This window comes from Leptopilina boulardi, unplaced genomic scaffold, assembly GCF_019393585.1.
Source record: "Leptopilina boulardi isolate dan_hultmark-lab unplaced genomic scaffold, ZJU_Lbou_2.1 LbouV2_162, whole genome shotgun sequence".
Lineage (NCBI taxonomy): Eukaryota > Metazoa > Arthropoda > Insecta > Hymenoptera > Figitidae > Leptopilina > Leptopilina boulardi.
The window spans coordinates 1-18,383 of record NW_026137710.1 but is presented as its reverse complement, the minus strand read 5'-3'; the positions used below and the strand labels follow the sequence as shown (position 1 = coordinate 18,383).

General features: G+C 37.1%; 2 protein-coding genes across 2 annotated transcripts; both read left to right on the top strand.

Moving 5' to 3' along the window:
* The first annotated feature begins 10,158 nt into the window (after window positions 1-10,158).
* Window positions 10,159-12,258, top strand: LOC127276961 (uncharacterized). The gene is made up of 2 exons (XM_051297721.1): window positions 10,159-10,374; window positions 11,929-12,258. The coding sequence occupies exons 1-2, from the start codon at window positions 10,159-10,161 to the stop codon at window positions 12,256-12,258; spliced, it is 546 nt and encodes a 181-aa protein (XP_051153678.1).
* Window positions 12,259-14,688: 2,430 nt separating this feature from the next.
* On the top strand, window positions 14,689-16,362 carry LOC127276959 (uncharacterized). The gene has a single exon (XM_051297719.1). The coding sequence runs from the start codon at window positions 14,689-14,691 to the stop codon at window positions 16,360-16,362; it is 1,674 nt and encodes a 557-aa protein (XP_051153676.1).
* Window positions 16,363-18,383: the final 2,021 nt, after the last annotated feature.

The window sequence follows — 18,383 nt, the reverse complement described above, 5'->3', positions numbered from 1 at the left end:
CTATTTTATCATACCACAATCCCCACAAGCTCAATTGAGCTTCATGAATTTTTAAATTTTGGCTGGTTAAAATGTTTAATAATAATTGTCTATTAATTTTTGTGACTAATTATTACAAGATTATTTATAATTAATTGTTTAGAAATTTTTATGTTTGATAATGAACTAAAGGAAGTTTAATTATTTATTATTTTTTTATAACTATTGTGTTATTTTTTTATTAATTATTTGTACTTATTATTTATTCATAATCCTTTTATTAATTATTACTATTTCTTATTTATTTTTAACTATTATACTTTTTATTAATTTATTATTAGTACTTATAATCTATTTACTACTATTAATTATTACTAATATTTTCTATTTATAACTATTTTATCATGTATTAAAATTATTACAGCTATTGTAACTAATTAGGTAAGTTCAATTATTATTAAATTCCTTAATACTAAGTTTAGAAATTTTGAATTCAAATTGTCTTTCGCGCCGACTTGAATTTGATTTTCGATACTCTCGAAATGCCACCAGCCCTGAAAGAATCGAACGTTCCCATTGGTTTATTTCTATAATAAAACATTTGTTATGTTTTATGTTGAAAATTATAAGAAAAATGTTGTTTGTCTTAAATTCTAAATATAAATATATAATACTAATATATTATTAATAATATTAATATATAAGAAATATTTATTTAAATTTACATGTAAACTTTATTTTTGTGATTTCCTCCTCTTCCTGTATCTTTAGTGTGTCGCGGGAATTTTTAAAGTTTCACATTTTTAAATGATTAAGATATACTATTTTATACTTTTTAAAAAATAATTTCTAAATTGTATAGTTTACTGAAACATTCTTTTAATTTATTAACTATAATGACATTGAGAATTAAAACTTTTAAATAAATTGTGAAAAATGTGGTAAACTTTTTAATTGTGTCATCCCTGAGCCACCATGTTTATACTAACCTAACCCTGAGAATAAACAAAACGCGTTATTAAAGTGGTGCCTCGTGTTTTATAATAAAAATATATTTACTATGGTAAGTATGAAATACATGTTTAATTAATAATAAACATACATTCATACTGCAGAATAATTGTATACATATATGTTTATTTCTATAGGATCCGTTAAATATGATTATATGCAATTGCAACGACGGGGCATGCCGCTTCCGTCATATTCATCGTGAAAATGTGAGTAAAGTTAAACTTAAAGTGGTTTTTAATTTAAAAATTCAACTTTAAATAAATAATAACAGTTTCAAAACGTTTATTTTAATGTTATACACTATATTCTTGTTACCTGAACATAACCTTACCTGTCAAAATTATCAGTGAAATTTCTTTTGTATGTTAAGTTTAATTTAATTTAAAGTGATTTGGAACTTAAATATTTAACTTTAAATAAATAATAACAGTTTCAAAACGTTTATTTTAATGTTATACACTATATTCTTATTACCTAAACATAACCTTACCTGTCAAATTTATGAGTAAAATTTCTTTTGTATATAAAACTTAACTTAAAGTGATATTTAATTCATAAATCTAAACTCAATAGTAAAACTTTCTACAAATATTTTTTATTGACAAATATTCAAGTCAATCTTATAACCTAACATGTCAATTTTGTACAATATCAGATCTCGCTTTATGTAAATTTTTTAGTTTTATTTTTACTTCATCTATCGTTATAATTTAAGATTTAAACGAAATTCAAACGAAAATAACTTTACAATCGGTTTATAGTTTTGAACAAACATTTTTTAGAGTATGTAAATTATAGTCGATTGAGAAGTTTTTTTACACCAAGAAAAAATGCTTGTTAAATTATCACATGATCCTGGTCTAACAGAAAAATTTATAATTAATAAATATTTTAAATATTCATATATTTACACTTTTTCATTAAAAATGAGTAAAAATATGTTTTTTTATTTAAATATTGATATTTTCAGAATCAGATGATTATAGAGCTGGAAAGAATGAGAAATGAAGTTTATGACCCAGAACGACCGGAACTTTTCATAAGACCACAAGGGAGGTGGGATCAGCTCCCTTTGGTTAATCAACCACAAGTAATTCCGAACGATCTTTTAGAGGAAGTTCTGGGCATGGACGATAATTTAATAGAGAATATCATCTTAGATGATGTACAATTACCACAGGAAGTTATCCCAGGACTATTGGAGGAAAGAATGAATAATGAGATTGTCGCAGCAGAGGCTTTAATAATGTTAAATCACCAAATTCCATCCGTCGAAGACAATAATCCTGATCCAGCTCCGTGGATCCGTGTGCAAACACGGACGAGGTTGGCGATTCCACCACCATTATCTGCACAAATACCTCTCGATAAGGCAAATGTTGATCACTTGGGTGAACCTACACCGGGTGAGGTACTGGCTCTGCAACCTGTGCCGGCACCACAACAACAACGACCTGTACCGGCACAACGACAACAACGACCTGTGCAGGCACCACGACAACCTCTTCATGTATCGGCACAGAGGACAATTCCACAGCGATCGGCAATACATCGTATTGCTCACGTGCCGAAAGTGGATCCGCGGCAACCAGTACCGAGAGTAGCTCTACAGCAACAACCACCAGCACCGGCACCAAGGCGTACCATCAAAATTGCGGCTCTTCCTCTGAGAGGAACAGCCCGCCAGCGACTTACAAAAGCCATGAAGACGTTGACTACAGCGTCATCAAAAAAGAGGCGCTAGCTTCTCTTTAATAACTTTTTTCTATTTTCAAAAATTTTATGATTTTTTTTTAACAGGTTTTTTCAATCATTTTTTTTCCTGCATAAAAAGAAAAAAAGTGTTTTTGTTTTTTTTATTTACTTTAAATAATCTCTGAATGTAACAGGCTTTTTCATTCGTTTTTTTTCCTGCATACAAAAAAAAGTGTTTTTGTTTTTTTTATTTACTTTAAATAATCTCTGAATGCAACATGTTTTTTCAATTGTTTTTTTTACTGTATAAAAAAAAGTGTTCTTGTTTTTAGGGTTCCGTACTCGGTTCGGAACCCTATTAATATCGGTTTTTTTGAAATCGTGTACCCCCCCCCTAGCGGCCACATAAATTTATCTGGAGGGCTGAAAATTAGTACACATATGTATTTTCGCGTGTAGATTACAGGAAAATTATAGCGAACTTGATTGGAATTGATTAACATAGCGTTGTCAAGGAAAAACCATGAATTTTTACGAAAAATGCCTAAAAATGACTATGTACCCCCCCCCTAGCGGCCACATCTTTTGACATAAAGAGCTCAAATTTGGTACACTTACGTATTTTTACGTGAAAATTACAGGAAAATTATAGCGAACTTGATTCGGATTAATTTACATAGCGTTGTCAAGGAAAAATCAAAAATTTCGAAAAAAATAATTATTCTCCCTAGCGCACACAATATTCAACCCAGACAGATCATATTTAGTATACAAATGTATTTTTACGGGAAAAATACAGGGAAAAAAAAGCGGTCACGATTAGAGTTGATGATTAACTTTTTATCAAGTTTTTCAAGAAAAAATGACAATTTTAGGAAAAAAATGTATTTTTCCACCAAAAACGAACAAAATTTTATTTAAAGGAAATTAAATTGATATATTTTAACGTATTTTTACGTGTAGATTACAAAAAAAATATAGCGAGCATGATTGGAGTTGATTATCATAGCGTTGTCAAGGAAAACCCATGAATTTTTACGAAAAATACCTAAAAATGAGTATGTACCCCCCCCCTAGCGGCCACATCTTTTAACATAAAGAGCTCAAATTTGACACACTTACGTATTTTTACGTGAAAATTACAGGAAAATTATAGCGAACTTGATTCGGATTAATTTACATAGCGTTGTCAAGGAAAAATCAAAAATTTCGAAAAAAATGATTTATTCTCCCTAGCGCACACAATATTCAATCCAGACTGTTCATACTTGCTGTAAAACTCAATTTTTGCGTGAAAAATACAGGGAAAAAATGTAAGCGCGATTGGAGTTGATGATCAATTTTTATCAAATTTTTGAAGAAAAATGATAAATTTCAGAAAAAAATGTATTTTTCGCAAAAAACGAAAAAAGTTTTTCTACAGTGATTCAAATTTATATATTTTGACGTATTTTTACGTGTAGATTACAAAAAAAATATAGCGAGGATGATTGGAGTTGATTTTTCTGGAATTAATAAACAAATTTTATTTTTTAGATAACTTTCGATTTTTCCTTGACAAGCAGCTACTAGCCTTATATCAATATCTTAAGTTTTATCTCTTTTTGACTTAGAAAGATAAAATTTAATATTTAATATATTTTTAAAATGTAAATACAATAAAAATATTGCGAGTTGAAATAAAATTATGTTTCTTATATTTTTTTAGTAAAATATTTTTTAAAAAATAAAATCGGACAAGTGCGAGTTACACTCGCACTGAAATCGAGGGTTCCGTACTCGAAGCGAACTTATTTGGTATAAAAACAAATGTTTAAAAAATATGTGTTGTATGACAACTAATATAAGTGATACGAAGAGGAACAATTTTCTTGAATTTTACAAAATTGTTCCTTTTTGTATCACTTATATTAGTTGTCATACAACACATATTTTTTAAACATTTGTTTTTATACCAAATAAGTTCGCTTCGAGTACGGAACCCTCGATTTCAGTGCGAGTGTAACTCGCACTTGTCCGATTTTTTTTAAATAATTTACGAATGCAACAGGTTTTTTCAATTGTTTTTTTACTGTATAAAAAAAGTGTTTTTGTTTTTAGCATGATCTCAGGCTATAGCAGGTTATTTCAATCGTTTCTTTTTTCCGGTATGAAAAAAAAATGTTTTTGTTGTTTTTTTTTCTTTAGAAACGTTTTGATATTATTTTTCTATATATAACTTATACATCTATACATTTACAAAAAGAATGTAAAAGAGGTGAATAATAATTAAATGTATAGATGTATAAGTTATATATCTATAGAAAAAAAGTGTTGTTATTATGTTTTTTTTATTTAGAAACGTTTTAGAATATTATTTTTCTATTTATATAACTTATACGTATGTATATTTTATTATTATTATTTTTTTTTTTTTTTTTTTTACGAGGGAAGTGGAAAATCTGCATAACCTTGGAGGCCTACTTCCAAGTCAGATACCTGGAGCCCGTACTCCTAGGTTATGTGGGGATGACCGCTCTTGTTCTGGTCGACTCACTAAAAACCACACCCTTTTTGAGACTTAAACTCCACTGGCGGAACTGCTGTTAGCTTTATACATCGCCAGTGGAAGTCTCCTTACCGTTGCTCTCGGTCCTAAATCCTTAACTGAGTGCTAGCGCTAGAAGAAGGAGAGCCTGTTAAGGTCTCCCCCGTCCCGCTCGCACACCCAGCCGAGCAGCAGGATTTCTCAAAGTCAACCTCCTCCTGTCGTCCTCCTTCGTCCTCATTACGGTTGTAATGAAGGACTCGACGCTCCTCCAAGAGTCCGCGCTCTGCAACATAATAGAAACCATGTTCTCGGGTGTGACTTCAGTGCCCACAGCCGAGAACATGGCTAACCTAAGTTCACGCCAGTGCCCGCAGAAAAAGAGCGTGTGCTCCGCGTCGTCAGTGTGTATTGCTTCGTCGACACCCGAACCGTTGCAATACACACATCTCGCTTCTGCTTCTATTTTAAATCGATGAAAATACTGTCCGAAACAACCATGACCTGACAACGCTTGTGTAAGGTAGTAGCCAACTTCACCGTGCTTCCTATCTAACCATGTGGCGAGGAGGGGAATCAGGCGGTAGGTCCACCTACCTTTAGATTCCCCATCCCATCTCTCCTGCCATTTCTGAACGAGTCTACTTCTGGACTCTCGGCGTATTATCGCTTTGAGTCTATCGCTATGCTCTGAAGTACCCGCCAGATCTTTGTTAAGATGGAAGATCTCCTTCCTTTCCATCGCCAATAAATCTATTGGCGGTAATCCAGCGAGTACCAGAACAGCGCAAGTAGACACCGTTCTGAAGGCTGACACAATTCTCCGTGCCGGGTCTCTCTGGACCGCGAGGAGCCTGTTAGAGATGCTGTGGAACTTTAGGGCCGAGGCCCAAACAGGAGCAGCATAAAGCTGCTTTGATTGAACCACAGTCGCCACTAGTCTACGTTTCTTTTCCCTGGGGCCACCGATATTGGGCATCATCCTCGAAAGGTTTCCCATGCATTCGGTGGCTTGGAGTGACGAGATGTTAATATGTTGTCCGAAACTCAAACGTTTGTCCAACGTCACTCCCAGGTACTTCAATTTTGTCCCCCATGAAACTACAGATCCTCCAATTTCCAACCGCGGGAATCGGAAGTCTCTCCGGTCTGTGACGAGCAGAGCCTCGGTTTTCTCGACGGCCATTTTCAGGGCATGTCGGTCCAACCAAAACCCTATTCGTCGCAGACTATCATCGAGTTTTATCTGTAAAAGATTTATCTCGTCCGCACAGCATACTAAAAGCACGTCATCCGCGAACCCGGTTAGAAACGTATCTTCCGGTAAGTCCAACCTAAGGAAACCGTCATACATGACGTTCCATATGGTTGGACCTACCTTCGATCCTTGGGGAGCTCCGCATGTCATCTCTTCTTTGATATGACATGCATCGCTCTCGTACACAACCCATCTGTCGCTAAGATAGTCATCTATCATTCGCAACAGATAGGTTGGCACCCCTTTACGTTTCATCGCCTCGATACTAATATCCCATCTCGCGGAATTGAACGCGTTCCGTATGTCTATGGCTACGAGTGCGCAAAATCCCTTCTTCTTCCCTGATTTGACTTTATTTGCCTTTTCAACAACCGCTAAAATCGCGTCTACCGTTGACCGGCCTTTTCTAAAGCCAAACTGGTTTTCGGATAAGCTACTTTCGCCTACCAGGATTCTCTGTAGTCTCTCCAGAATCATTCCCTCTAGAAGTTTACCCATCGTGTCCAATAAACAAATTGGTCTAAACGATGAGACTTTATCTAGAGGTTTATCCCCCTTCCTAAGGAGGACCAACTTCTGTGTTTTCCAGTCACTGAAAAACCTTCCACACTCCAGGCATGTATTAAAGACGTCGAGAAGTAGCTCCGGATACACAGCGATAACTTCTTTAAGAATCTCGTTGGGTATTCCATCATTGCCTGGCGCTTTGCCATTTTTCAACGTCTTTGCCACCTTTTTAAGCTCTTCAAGTGTGAAGAGTTCTTCCCTCTGTACTACACAGTGAGTATAGTCCTCTCGGGGGCCAGATTCCACATGGGGGAACAAAGCACGTATGATTTTTCGGACCCAAATCGGATTGTCCAGACCGGGGGTTTTTTGCCGCGAAACTAATTTCTTAGAAACTACTCTAAAGGCCAACCCCCATGGGTCATTTTCCACTTCTCCGATCAGGTCCTTCCAACACTTTCTTTGGCTACTCCTTATAGCCCGCTTGAAGATCTGCCTGGCTTTATGCCACTCTTCTTGCAGCAGGAGGTCTCCCTTAGAATGGGTATACTTCCTCCTCGCTGCATGGCATTCTCTTCTTAGGCGGGCTAACTCGTCATTCCACCAGTACAGAGCTTTTTTAGCTTTTCTTTTCTGCCGGCGAGGCATTGAGTTCCTGCAAGCCGCGATAATAACTCGCCTCGCCTCCCGCACTTTTTCTTCTAGAGTGATTGGCTTCGTCGTCCAACCGAGTTCCTGAAAAGACCGAGACTCGGCTAGAGACTCCGCTAATCTCTCTCTATTTAGTCTTCTGAGATTCCAGGAGGGCTTCTTGCTGCCACCTTGCAGTCTATTGTTCCCTCCCAGATTTTTCTCAGAGACTATAAACTCAATGTACTGGTGGTCGCTCATGGTCGTCTCGTCCAGAACGCTCCACTCTCTTATTCTACGAGCCACGCGGGGCGACGCGATTGTCAAGTCGATAATTGACCCTGATACCCCGCGCCTGAACGTGAACTTTTGACCCCGGTTCATCACCACTAGATCGTTCGCTGCGACCATATTCGCTACCAAGGTTCCTCTCCTGTCTAAGCGGCTCTCTCCCCATTCCGGCGACTTGCTATTGAAGTCTCCCGCAATGAGGACATCACCGCCGAAAGCTCTAACGCTTTCTTCAAGAGCTTGAACCTCGGCATCGAATTTTTTAAAGGGATCGTTTGGGGAGAAGTAGCAGCTGTATATACGTACACCTGCCACCTCTACCCAAACAAATCCCTTATCTGTCTCCAGGAAGTCACCAATGGTGATGTCCGGGTTACACACCTGAATACCTGATCTTCTTGATGCATCCTCAAACCAGACAGAGAATCCCGGCTTCTTGTACTGCTCACTGAAAAGCAGCACATCAGCTCCTCTCTCTCTGGCAGTCTGCATCAAGAGATCTTGCGCGACTCTTCCTTTCCTGAGGTTAACTTGAAGAAACCTTAGCTCGGGACTTTAGGTCCTGGAGCAACTTCCAGTAAACTGGACAAGCCCTGCTTCCTGGAAGGTGTTTCAGATCCGTCATCCCACTGTCGGAACACGTGATGCATTTGGCATCGCCTTCGCATCCCGTCTTCCGGTGGTCTGGATTGCCACACCTCCAGCAAGCAGCCTTCCTGTCTGGGCCAGTGCATCCTCCGGCCAGGTGGCCGTAGCAGAGGCATCTATAGCACCTCTCTACTTCTAACCTGGCACGGACTCTGCAATTGACCCAGCCAATCTTCACTCTTCCGGTCCCAAGAAGGGATTCTGCCTCCGTTTCCGGGAGTCGCAGAATCGCCATCTTGTTATGACCATACCGAGTGAAGACTTGGCATGGCACATCTAGGTTTGGCTTGCCCAGTGTTACCCGGACTGCCTCAACAACTTCTGTGTCGACGATGGTCTCGTCGAGGTCTAGTATTTCTACCGACCTCGTCGAGACCAACGTCTTCACCTCCGCCTTTCCTTCGAGAGCGGTGGCCAGGGCACCTCTGAAACCAGAGAGATCCTGCCCCTTCTTCAGAACCAGAAGGATTTCATCCCTTCTGGTTCTTCGAATTGACAGAATCTCCGTCTTCGTCTCTTCGGGCCTGACCCCCGCTTTCATATCCTTCAGGATATCCGCATAGGACTGACCGTCCTTCGCGGATACCCTGATGGCCACCGTTCCTCTTAGCCTTTTACCTGGGGGTCGTCCAGCTTTAGGACTTGACGACTCCCTGGCTTTTTCCTCTGAGGCTTTCTTCTTCTTTTTCTTTTTGACTTCTTGCCAGGTCTCAGAGTCGACCTGGGAAGAAGTCTCTTTCTTGTTTCCAATTGTTTTGGCAACAGGCGGGTTTTCCTTTACGGCCAACTCGCCTGTTTTGCCTTTTTTCAATGCTCCCATCTCAGGGGGAGTCCTCGAGGCATCTCTCTTTTTTCCTTTTGTTGCCGAAATCGGGGTCGCCAGGGACTTTACTCCCTGGTGACTCCGATTTCTCTTTTGAGAGAGGGAGTCAGCTTCCTCCAACTTTCGTAGGAAGCCCTCTCCCTCCTCTTTTGCATCTTTAATTATGCCTCGAAGACTCCCACTGTAGAGGTAAGCCTCTTTGGCGCTGTTCTTCACTTCCTTGGAGTTGTTTTTGAGCATCCCGTCCCGCACTATTTTCAGTGCGTCGACGAGTTGCTCAACAACCTCAGACTGCTTCTCCAGAAATCCAAGGATGGCACGCCATCCTTCGACCTCCGGGGAAGCAGTCCGCAACTCCAAGTTCTCCATTTTTTTTGCTTTCTCAACGATGGTGGTGGGTAGCTCCACGCTTTCCACCTCCATCTTTTCATCTGCAACTTTTCTTGCACTTGATGCATTTAATGACTCATCGGCCAAGTGAGCCACCGATGAGTCACTGCAGTAATAGGATTTCGACGCTCCAGGGCCTGCTTGCGCACCCTGGGACAGCGCCGCCACTGGGGCTTCCGACTTCCCCTGCTGGGTAACTTTATTTTCCAAGTTTTTTTCTTCCATTTTTTTTTTTTTTTTGAAATTTTGTATTTTTTATCGGGGTTCCTTCCCCTAGCATGTAAGTGTGTGGTTTATGTGTGTGAAAGACCTCCGCAATGTACTGCCCCGCGAGGCAGGGTGCGCAGAGGTCCGTAAGTGTAATGTGGTGTGTGTGACTTACATGCATGTGTAAAGATGTATAAGTGTTTGTGGAAAAACTTTCTCGAAGGGGTTAACAGTGGTCCACCCGGGAAACCGATCCCATCGGCCGCAGAACACAAACCTGGTGCTCAACCAGCCCGAGAGTCCTGCAATCCATTTCAGTGGAATCGGATAACCAGCTTCCCCATCCCGCAAGACCGATTTAACGGACATTCCTTCGTGGGGTCGCTGGAACCTTCAGGCGACAGGGTTTTAAGCCCGTCCGTTGGTCATCGCTCTCCGTTTGGGCACCGGGCGTCTTTAATATTTCAAAGACACCAGGTTTCTAACCCGCACAGCCAAGCGATCCATCCTCATCCCCTATTCCGTGATGCAGGAGCAAGGACCGGCAGAGCAGACAAGAGTCCGATCGGCCGCAGAGGGGAACAGTCCCCGAGCAGTCCACTATCTCACCCCTTTTCCTTTCTTTTCTGTTCTTTTGAAAGTTCTCCGTGTATGCTGGTTTTGGTTCGCGCCGGCTATTTGATTTCGCCGATACCACCTATATCTAGGAGGCGTGCCCTTATCCACCACCTAGGGACGCGCCCGATGGGGGACCAGCGAGAAAACCCCAAGAGACAAGCAAATTCGCACAAATTTGTACAAACTACTGTCTCCCCCCACTTGGAATGAATTCCAAACGGACACGGGATATATTTTATTATTACTTATATCTTTTATATTCTTTGTAAATGGACATATGTAAAAGAAGTTTTTCGTTTTTTATATCTTTTGTAAATGTGCATGTATAAAAAATTTTTAATTTTTTATATATTTGATACAAAAGTAAAATGTATCAAATATATAAAAAATTAAAAATTTTTTATACATGCACATTTACAGAAGTTTTTCGTTTTTTATATCTTTTGTAAATGTGCATGTATAAAAATTTTTAATTTTTTATATATTTGATACATTTTACTTTTGTTATTTTCAAAATACATTTTTATTATATTTTTCTAATCTACTGTGGTATATTTTTATTTTGTATGTGTTGTATTTTATTTTGCATGATTTGAATTTTACTTTTTAACACTTAATAATATATATGAGTTATATTGTTTATACATTTTATTTCTACACTTTTACAAATTTTCACATTGGTTTTTCTATGTTTTTTTTCTACGCTTTATTTAGATTCAAAATTAATTTCATATTAATTCAACATTAATGTTATACATTTTCTTTGCATTAATATTTTAAACATATAATTAATTTGTTAAGGCAAGTTAAAATATTTATAACACATATATATTATAATTGTTTTTTTTTAATTAAGGTAAGTTTAATAATTTAAACCTAATTTTTTATATTTACAGGTTATAAATTAAATATTTTAACTTATAGTGCATTAATTATTAATAATGCTTATTATTTATAACTTTATATGTCAATTAAGTAATAAATTAATCAGAATTAATTTATTACATTAACTATTATGTTGTAATTTTTTTAAATTAACCGCGTTACCGACGGCGTGTTTAAATCGTAGGAGCTTCACTCAACGGCCGCTCACACAAGGTGTTGAGAGCGCGTGGTGGGGTGATCGCATGGTGGGGTGAGTGCGTGTGGTGGGAATAGGACCGTTTAAATCTAGGAGCTCAGCGGCACTAGCTCATTCGCAGCAGCAGATTAGTCCCAAGTGGTCGATGACGATGGAGAGCTGCGATTGCTACCACTGCCATGTGATAAGGGTGTAGGTGCACAACGTAATTATTCCTGGTTAATAAATTTTAATTCAGTGATGCTTATTACGATTTTTAGTTGCAGAATCCTAACGACGAGGTACCGTTCCCGACGACGCCACCGGGGACTCCACTCAGGTATTTCTTGCATCGGCCAGAAACGCCGCCATCCTGGGTGGAGCTGGAGCCTCCACCACCATCTCCAGAGGCTCCAAGAAGACCGGTGGCTGTCGTGAGGCCAAGGGTCCGGGCACAGGAGGTCAGGGCGCCAACACCTCCACCGGAGGTCAGGGTGCCGACAGCTCCACCAGAGGCCAGGGCGCCGACACCACCACCCGGCCCAGAGAGAAGACAGCGACGAAGGCGTCATCGCCGCCAAGCTGCCATTATTTTAAATATTAATTTTTAATTTTTAATAAAAGTTCATTTTTTGATATATCCGTATACATTCTTTTACGCATGCGCGAATGGGTTGGGGTAAATGTAAGAGTGGGGTGTGCGAAAGGTAGGAGTGGGAGTAAAAGTTCTAGTGCGCATGCGCGAGCAAAATTTCGGGTATATATTCGGGATCGCGAGCGAATTGAGTCATTTTCTCTTGTGTTCGCAGGTGTTCCAGCAGCAGCAGTCTCCCTTGCCATTTACTAACTGTCTTTCTTTGATATTTATTGTATTTATTGTATTATTTGATTTTTATTGTATTTTTTTGATATTTATTGTGTTTATTGTATTTACCTTTTGTATTTCTTAGGTTAAGTGTGTTCTTTTCTAGGTTAAGTATTTTAATTTTAAGTTTGCGCTTTTAGGTTAAGTTTGATAGCTTGTAAGTTTAATTTCAAGTGTAGAGATGAAGCGGAAGGCTACATTCACCGATGGACCGCGAAAACATCCAAACTACAAGACCATCCTCGATGAGTGTGACGTCACGATTTCACTCATCAAGGAAGCTCTGGAGCTGGTGCCAATCCTCAGACACGTCGACTCAAGACGATCATTTATTGAACGATGGATTGCAGAATGCTCGAGATATGAAAATCTGTTGTCGAGCATTTTCAAATCGATGTATTTTACACATCAAAAGCAGAGATGTGTGAGCATTCTGCAATCCATAATCAGATTTCGCGCTTTGTTTGAGTCACATGTTGTAGATGGCTCTGGAATCGGTGATCCAGACATTAATAAACGCGTTCGATGGGAAGAATGTGAGAGTGCTTTTGCGTGCAGATTGTACACTAATGCGATCCTGAATCTTGTACATATTGATATTAGCGCGTTTTCGGACGATGCGTCCACACTTTTCCAGGATCACATTAGGGGTGCTCTAAACAAACATGGCGCCATCTTGGTGTATGGTGTTCTCATCACACATTTTAAAAGGGTTGAGAATGGTGAGGAGGTCGTTAAGCCTACACCTTTTGGTTCTAAGGCGAAAAGTATTTTCCCCACCACTCTCTTAGATGATTGGTTCGATGAGAACATCAAACAACCAATTTTGCGCAGCGTTGAAGAGTTTTACACAAAGGGTTCAAATTGGAACCTTCATTTGATTATAAGGTTAGAAGTCAATGTAAACAAGTACAATCCGATGCGCGCGAGCTCATACATTGATCTACCTCCACAGATTAAAAGTAAGCGAGCATGTATCAATGTGCAAAACAATGATGATAATGAGTGTTTCAAGTGGGCGGTGCTCTCAGCCCTGCATCCTGAAGTATTAGACCCTAAACGTGTAGAAAATTTAAAAAATTTTAAAGATGAGTTAAATTTCGAAAGGATTGAATTCCCAATAGCGTTAAAAAATGTCCCGAAATTTGAAAAATTAAACGATGTTTCGATTAATGTCTATGGTTTATCAAAATATTACGGGGACTTTTCAGTACATTCTCTTCACCTCACTGTGGAGAAAAGAGATAAACATGTAAATCTCTTTTACGTTGCGGATATATATGCGGATGAGAGTGTTGAAGAAAATGTAATATGCGATGGCGGTGATTTTTTGAATTTCCATTATGTATGGATAAAAAATTTACCTGCTCTAATATTCAAACAATTGTCAAATCATAAAGGTAAAAAGCAGATCTGTGATAGATGTCTACACTATTTATATTCTGTAGAAAAACTTAATGCACACATTGAAGATTGTAAGAAAGTGAATGAGTGTAAAATAACGCTACCGAAGCCGAAAGACAGTATTATCAAGTTCAAAAACTATAAAAATAGAGAGAAAGTACCGTATGTGTTTTACGCCGACTGTGAAAGTTTACTTCTTCCAGCTGATGAAGATGTAAACAATTTGAGTAAGACTGAAGTATTTCAACGCCATAAGCTATTAAGCATCGGCTATTATTTGAATTGTGGCTACGACGAATCTCAATCTGTTTATGTACCATGTCCGAAGCATGAAGCTGATCCAGCTAAATGGTTTGCTGGGGAGTTAAAGCAGATTGCTGAAAAAATTGATGATGTATTTAAAAATCCGATACCAATGTCTGCATGAACTCCTCAAGAAATCAGCGATTTTAAGCGAGCGACAATATGCCATATTTGTCATCAGAAAATAGCGGCAAGCGATAAAAAAGTCCGAGATCATTGTCATCTTACTGGCAAGTATAGGGGTGCTGCGCATGAGTCGTGCAATTTAAATTTTCAAGATTGTCAAACGATCCCTGCAGTGTTCCACAATTTAAGTGGCTATGACGCCCATTTTATAATTCACGCGATTTCAACGAGCTTTGAAGGTAAAATTGATCTTCTCCCCATTAACAAAGAGAAGTATATCGCCTTCACAAAACATTTCAAGGGGAGTGAGGTCAAGTTTCGATTCATTGACTCTTTCAGATTCATGGCATCATCCCTAGAAAAACTCGCATCCTACTTGGACGAGTATAAAATTGTAAACGCCGTTTTTGCCAGTACGGTGACTGATCCAGATAAAATTAAGTTATTAACGCGAAAGGGTGTTTTCCCCTATGAGTACTTTGACTCAAAACGTAAGCTAGATGAGACAGAATTGCCTCCGAAAGAGAAATTTTACAGTACTCTTTATGATGCCGGTATTTCTGATGAAGATTATGAGCATGCGCAGAAAGTTTGGTCCGAATTTGATTGTCAAAATCTCTACGACTATGTCCACTTGTACATGAAAACAGATGTATTGTTACTTGCCGATGTCTTTGAAAACTTCCGCGAACAATGTGTTATTGCGTACAAGTTAGATCCTGCACACTATTATACGACTCCAGATTTAACTTGGGATGCTATGCTCAAATATACTGGCATAGGATTGCAACTTATAACCGATATTGATATGATGATGTTTGTTGAGTCGGGTATTCGAGGCGGCATTAGTCAATGTTGCAACCGCTATGCAAAAGCGAATAATCCATATATGGAGAATTTCAACAAAAACGAAGATACAAGCTATCTCATGTACTTCGATGCCAACAATTTGTATGACTGGGCAATGGCTCAATCGCTCCCTTATGGCGGTTTCAAATGGGTTGAAAATGTTGACGACTCTTTTAATTTTCATGTACCTGACGATTCCCCTGTTGGGTACATCCTAGAAGTTGATTTGGAGTATCCGAAAGACATTCATGATACTCATAAAGACATGCCATTCTGCGCTGAAAATAAGAAACCTCCATTGTTAAAACAGGAGAAATTGTTAACCACTCTCATGCCTAAAGAAAAATATGTTATTCATTATCGAACGCTAAAACAAGTTGTGGCAAACGATATTAAAACTGTGAAAATCCACCGTGTCTTGCAGTTTAAGCAATCAACCTGGCTTAAACCGTACATCGACTATAACACAATGATGCGAACCAATGCTAAAAATGACTTCGAAAAGAATTTGTTTAAGCTTATGAACAATGCAGTGTACGGCAAGACGATGGAAAATGTCCGCAAACATGTTGACATTAAACTCGTCACAAAATGGTTCGGCCGCTATGGAGCTGAAGCTCTAATCTCCCGCCCAAATTTCAAAAGTCGAGCGATTTTCGACGAAGATCTGGTTGCTATTGAATTGCGCAAAGTCGAGGTACTGCTCAACAAACCAATCTATGTAGGGTTAAGTGTGCTTGATATATCTAAGACGCTAATTTACGATTTCCATTATGGTTACATGTTAAAAAAATATGGCGATGCTTGTAAACTGCTGTTTACCGATACAGACAGTCTTATCTACGAAATCAAGTGTGAAGATATTTACAAAGACATGAAAAAAGATATTGACAAGTTTGATACATCTGATTATCCCACGAATAACGTCTATGATATTCCGCAAGTCAACAAAAAAGTCCTCGGCCTCATGAAAGATGAGTGCAACGGCAGAATTGTAACTGAATTTGTTGGCTTGCGGAGTAAGATGTACAGTGTACGCGTTGAAGATAAAAATTTTATTAAAAAAGCTAAAGGTGTTAAAGCCGGCGTTGTTAAAAAGACAATTCAATTTGATGATTATGTAAAATGTCTGCGAGATTTTGACATTCAAACTCGGAACACAATATAATATTCGATCGCGGCTTCACAATCTTGAAACTGTGAAGCAGGTTAAAGTAGCTTTAAGTCCGCAAGACGACAAGCGGTATTTGTTACCGGGGAGTACCGATACTCTACCGTGGGGTCACTATGCGATCCCAAATCTCGACAATTTGTAAATAGTTGATAAGTTCGAGAAAAAAATGTCGGGAAATGTAAAGGCTGTGATAAAAGAAATAAATAGAACAATTGTATTTTAATTTCATGTGTTTTTTATTTAAAAATTTCTTACATATATGAGGCAAAATTCCTGAAATGTCCGAACAAAAAATTAAAAGTTCTCGAATTTAATCCATACTTTTCTAAAATGTTGTTATTGTTGGTGAAAGTCTAAAAATCAATTATTATTAAATTTAATACAATAGTTTTTGAATTACAACGTTTTTAATTTTTGAATTTAAAAAAAAAAATTTTTTCCAATGTACAATATTTATAAGTAGAAAACATAAAAGTTAACATATATATAATGATTTTTAAAGCTTTTTTGCCAAGCTACACGCTGATAATAAATTTTTTTTTTTTAAATAACATTTGACCTTGAAATTCAAGGTCAAAATGTTAATTTACGTTTATCTCAAATCGGATTTTTTAAAATTATTTTTAACTATCTCAATGGAAAGCTTGACTAATTTCCTACAAAACATGTAATTTTCAGAGTGGGATCTTTTAAAGTTTTTGAGATATTAATTAATTAATTAATGTTTATAACAAATGAAATATTCTACAAACGAATAAAGTTACCGTAATTCTGAAGTTAGTAATTGAAAGTTAACGTAATTCCGCATCCAACGAGCACTATATGAAGTATTTTGGATAAGTAAATTGTTAATAAACAATTAGTTAACATTGCAATTGTTTATTAACAATCTACTTATCCAAAATACTTCATATAGGGCTCGTTGGATGCGGAATTAGCTTAACTTTCAATTGGTTAGTTGAGATTTACGATAACTTTATTTGTTTGTAAAATATTTTATTTTTTACTAACAACAAGCATCCAAAAGCCCTATATGAGGTATTTTTGTTCAATTTTAGTTAAATAACAATAAAAAATGAAATATCTTACAAACAAATAAAGTTATCGTAAATCTCAACTAACCAATTGAAAGTTAAGCTAATTCCGCATCCAACGAGCCCTATATGAAGTATTTTGGATAAGTAGATTGTTAATAAACAATTGCAATGTTAACTAATTGTTTATTAACAATCTACTTATCCAAAATACTTCATATAGGGCTCGTTGGATGCGGAATTACGTTAACTTTCAATTACTAACTTCATAATTACGGTAACTTTATTCGTTTGTAAAATATTTGATTTGTTATAAACATTAATTAATTAATTAATTAATATCTCAAAAACTTTAAAAGATCCCACTCTGAAAATTACATGTTTTGTAGGAAATTAGTCAAGCTTTTCATTGAGATAGTTAAAAATAATTTTAAAAAATCCGATTTGAGATAAACGTAAATTAACATTTTGACCTTGAATTTCAAGGTCAAATGTTATTTAAAAAAAAAATTTTATTAACAGCGTGTAGCTCGGCAAAAAAGCTTTAAAAATCATTATATATTTTTATGCATTCTACTTATAAATATTGTACATTGAAAAAAATTTTTTTTTTCAAAAGTCAAAAATTAAAAACGTTTTAATTCAAAAACTATTTTATTAAATTCAATAATAATTGATTTTTAGACTTTCACCAACAATAACAACATTTTAGAAAAGTATGGATTAAATTCGAGAACTTTTTAAATTTTTTCATAAGTTTTAGTTTCATCCAGATGTATATATAATTTGTTGAAAAACAGGATTATACTGGATCAAAAAATGATTTATTTTATTAATAATAAATCACAAAAAAATTACAGACGTTTCGATAATAAATCATTTTTTGATCCAGTATAATCCTGTTTTTCAACAAATTTTAATTTTTTGTTCGGACTTTTCAGGAATTTTGCCTCATATACATTATAACATTGATTTAACATT

Bases quoted from the DNA above. Each gene is read 5' to 3' on its own strand.
- LOC127276959 (XM_051297719.1), top strand. From the start codon at position 14,689: ATGGCATCATCCCTAGAAAAACTCGCATCCTACTTGGACGAGTATAAA.
- LOC127276961 (XM_051297721.1), top strand. From the start codon at position 10,159: ATGTATAAGTGTTTGTGGAAAAACTTTCTCGAAGGGGTTAACAGTGGT. The intron at 10,375-11,928 runs GTTTTAAGCCCG...TACGATTTTTAG, and splicing joins TGGAACCTTCAGGCGACAGG to TTGCAGAATCCTAACGACGA.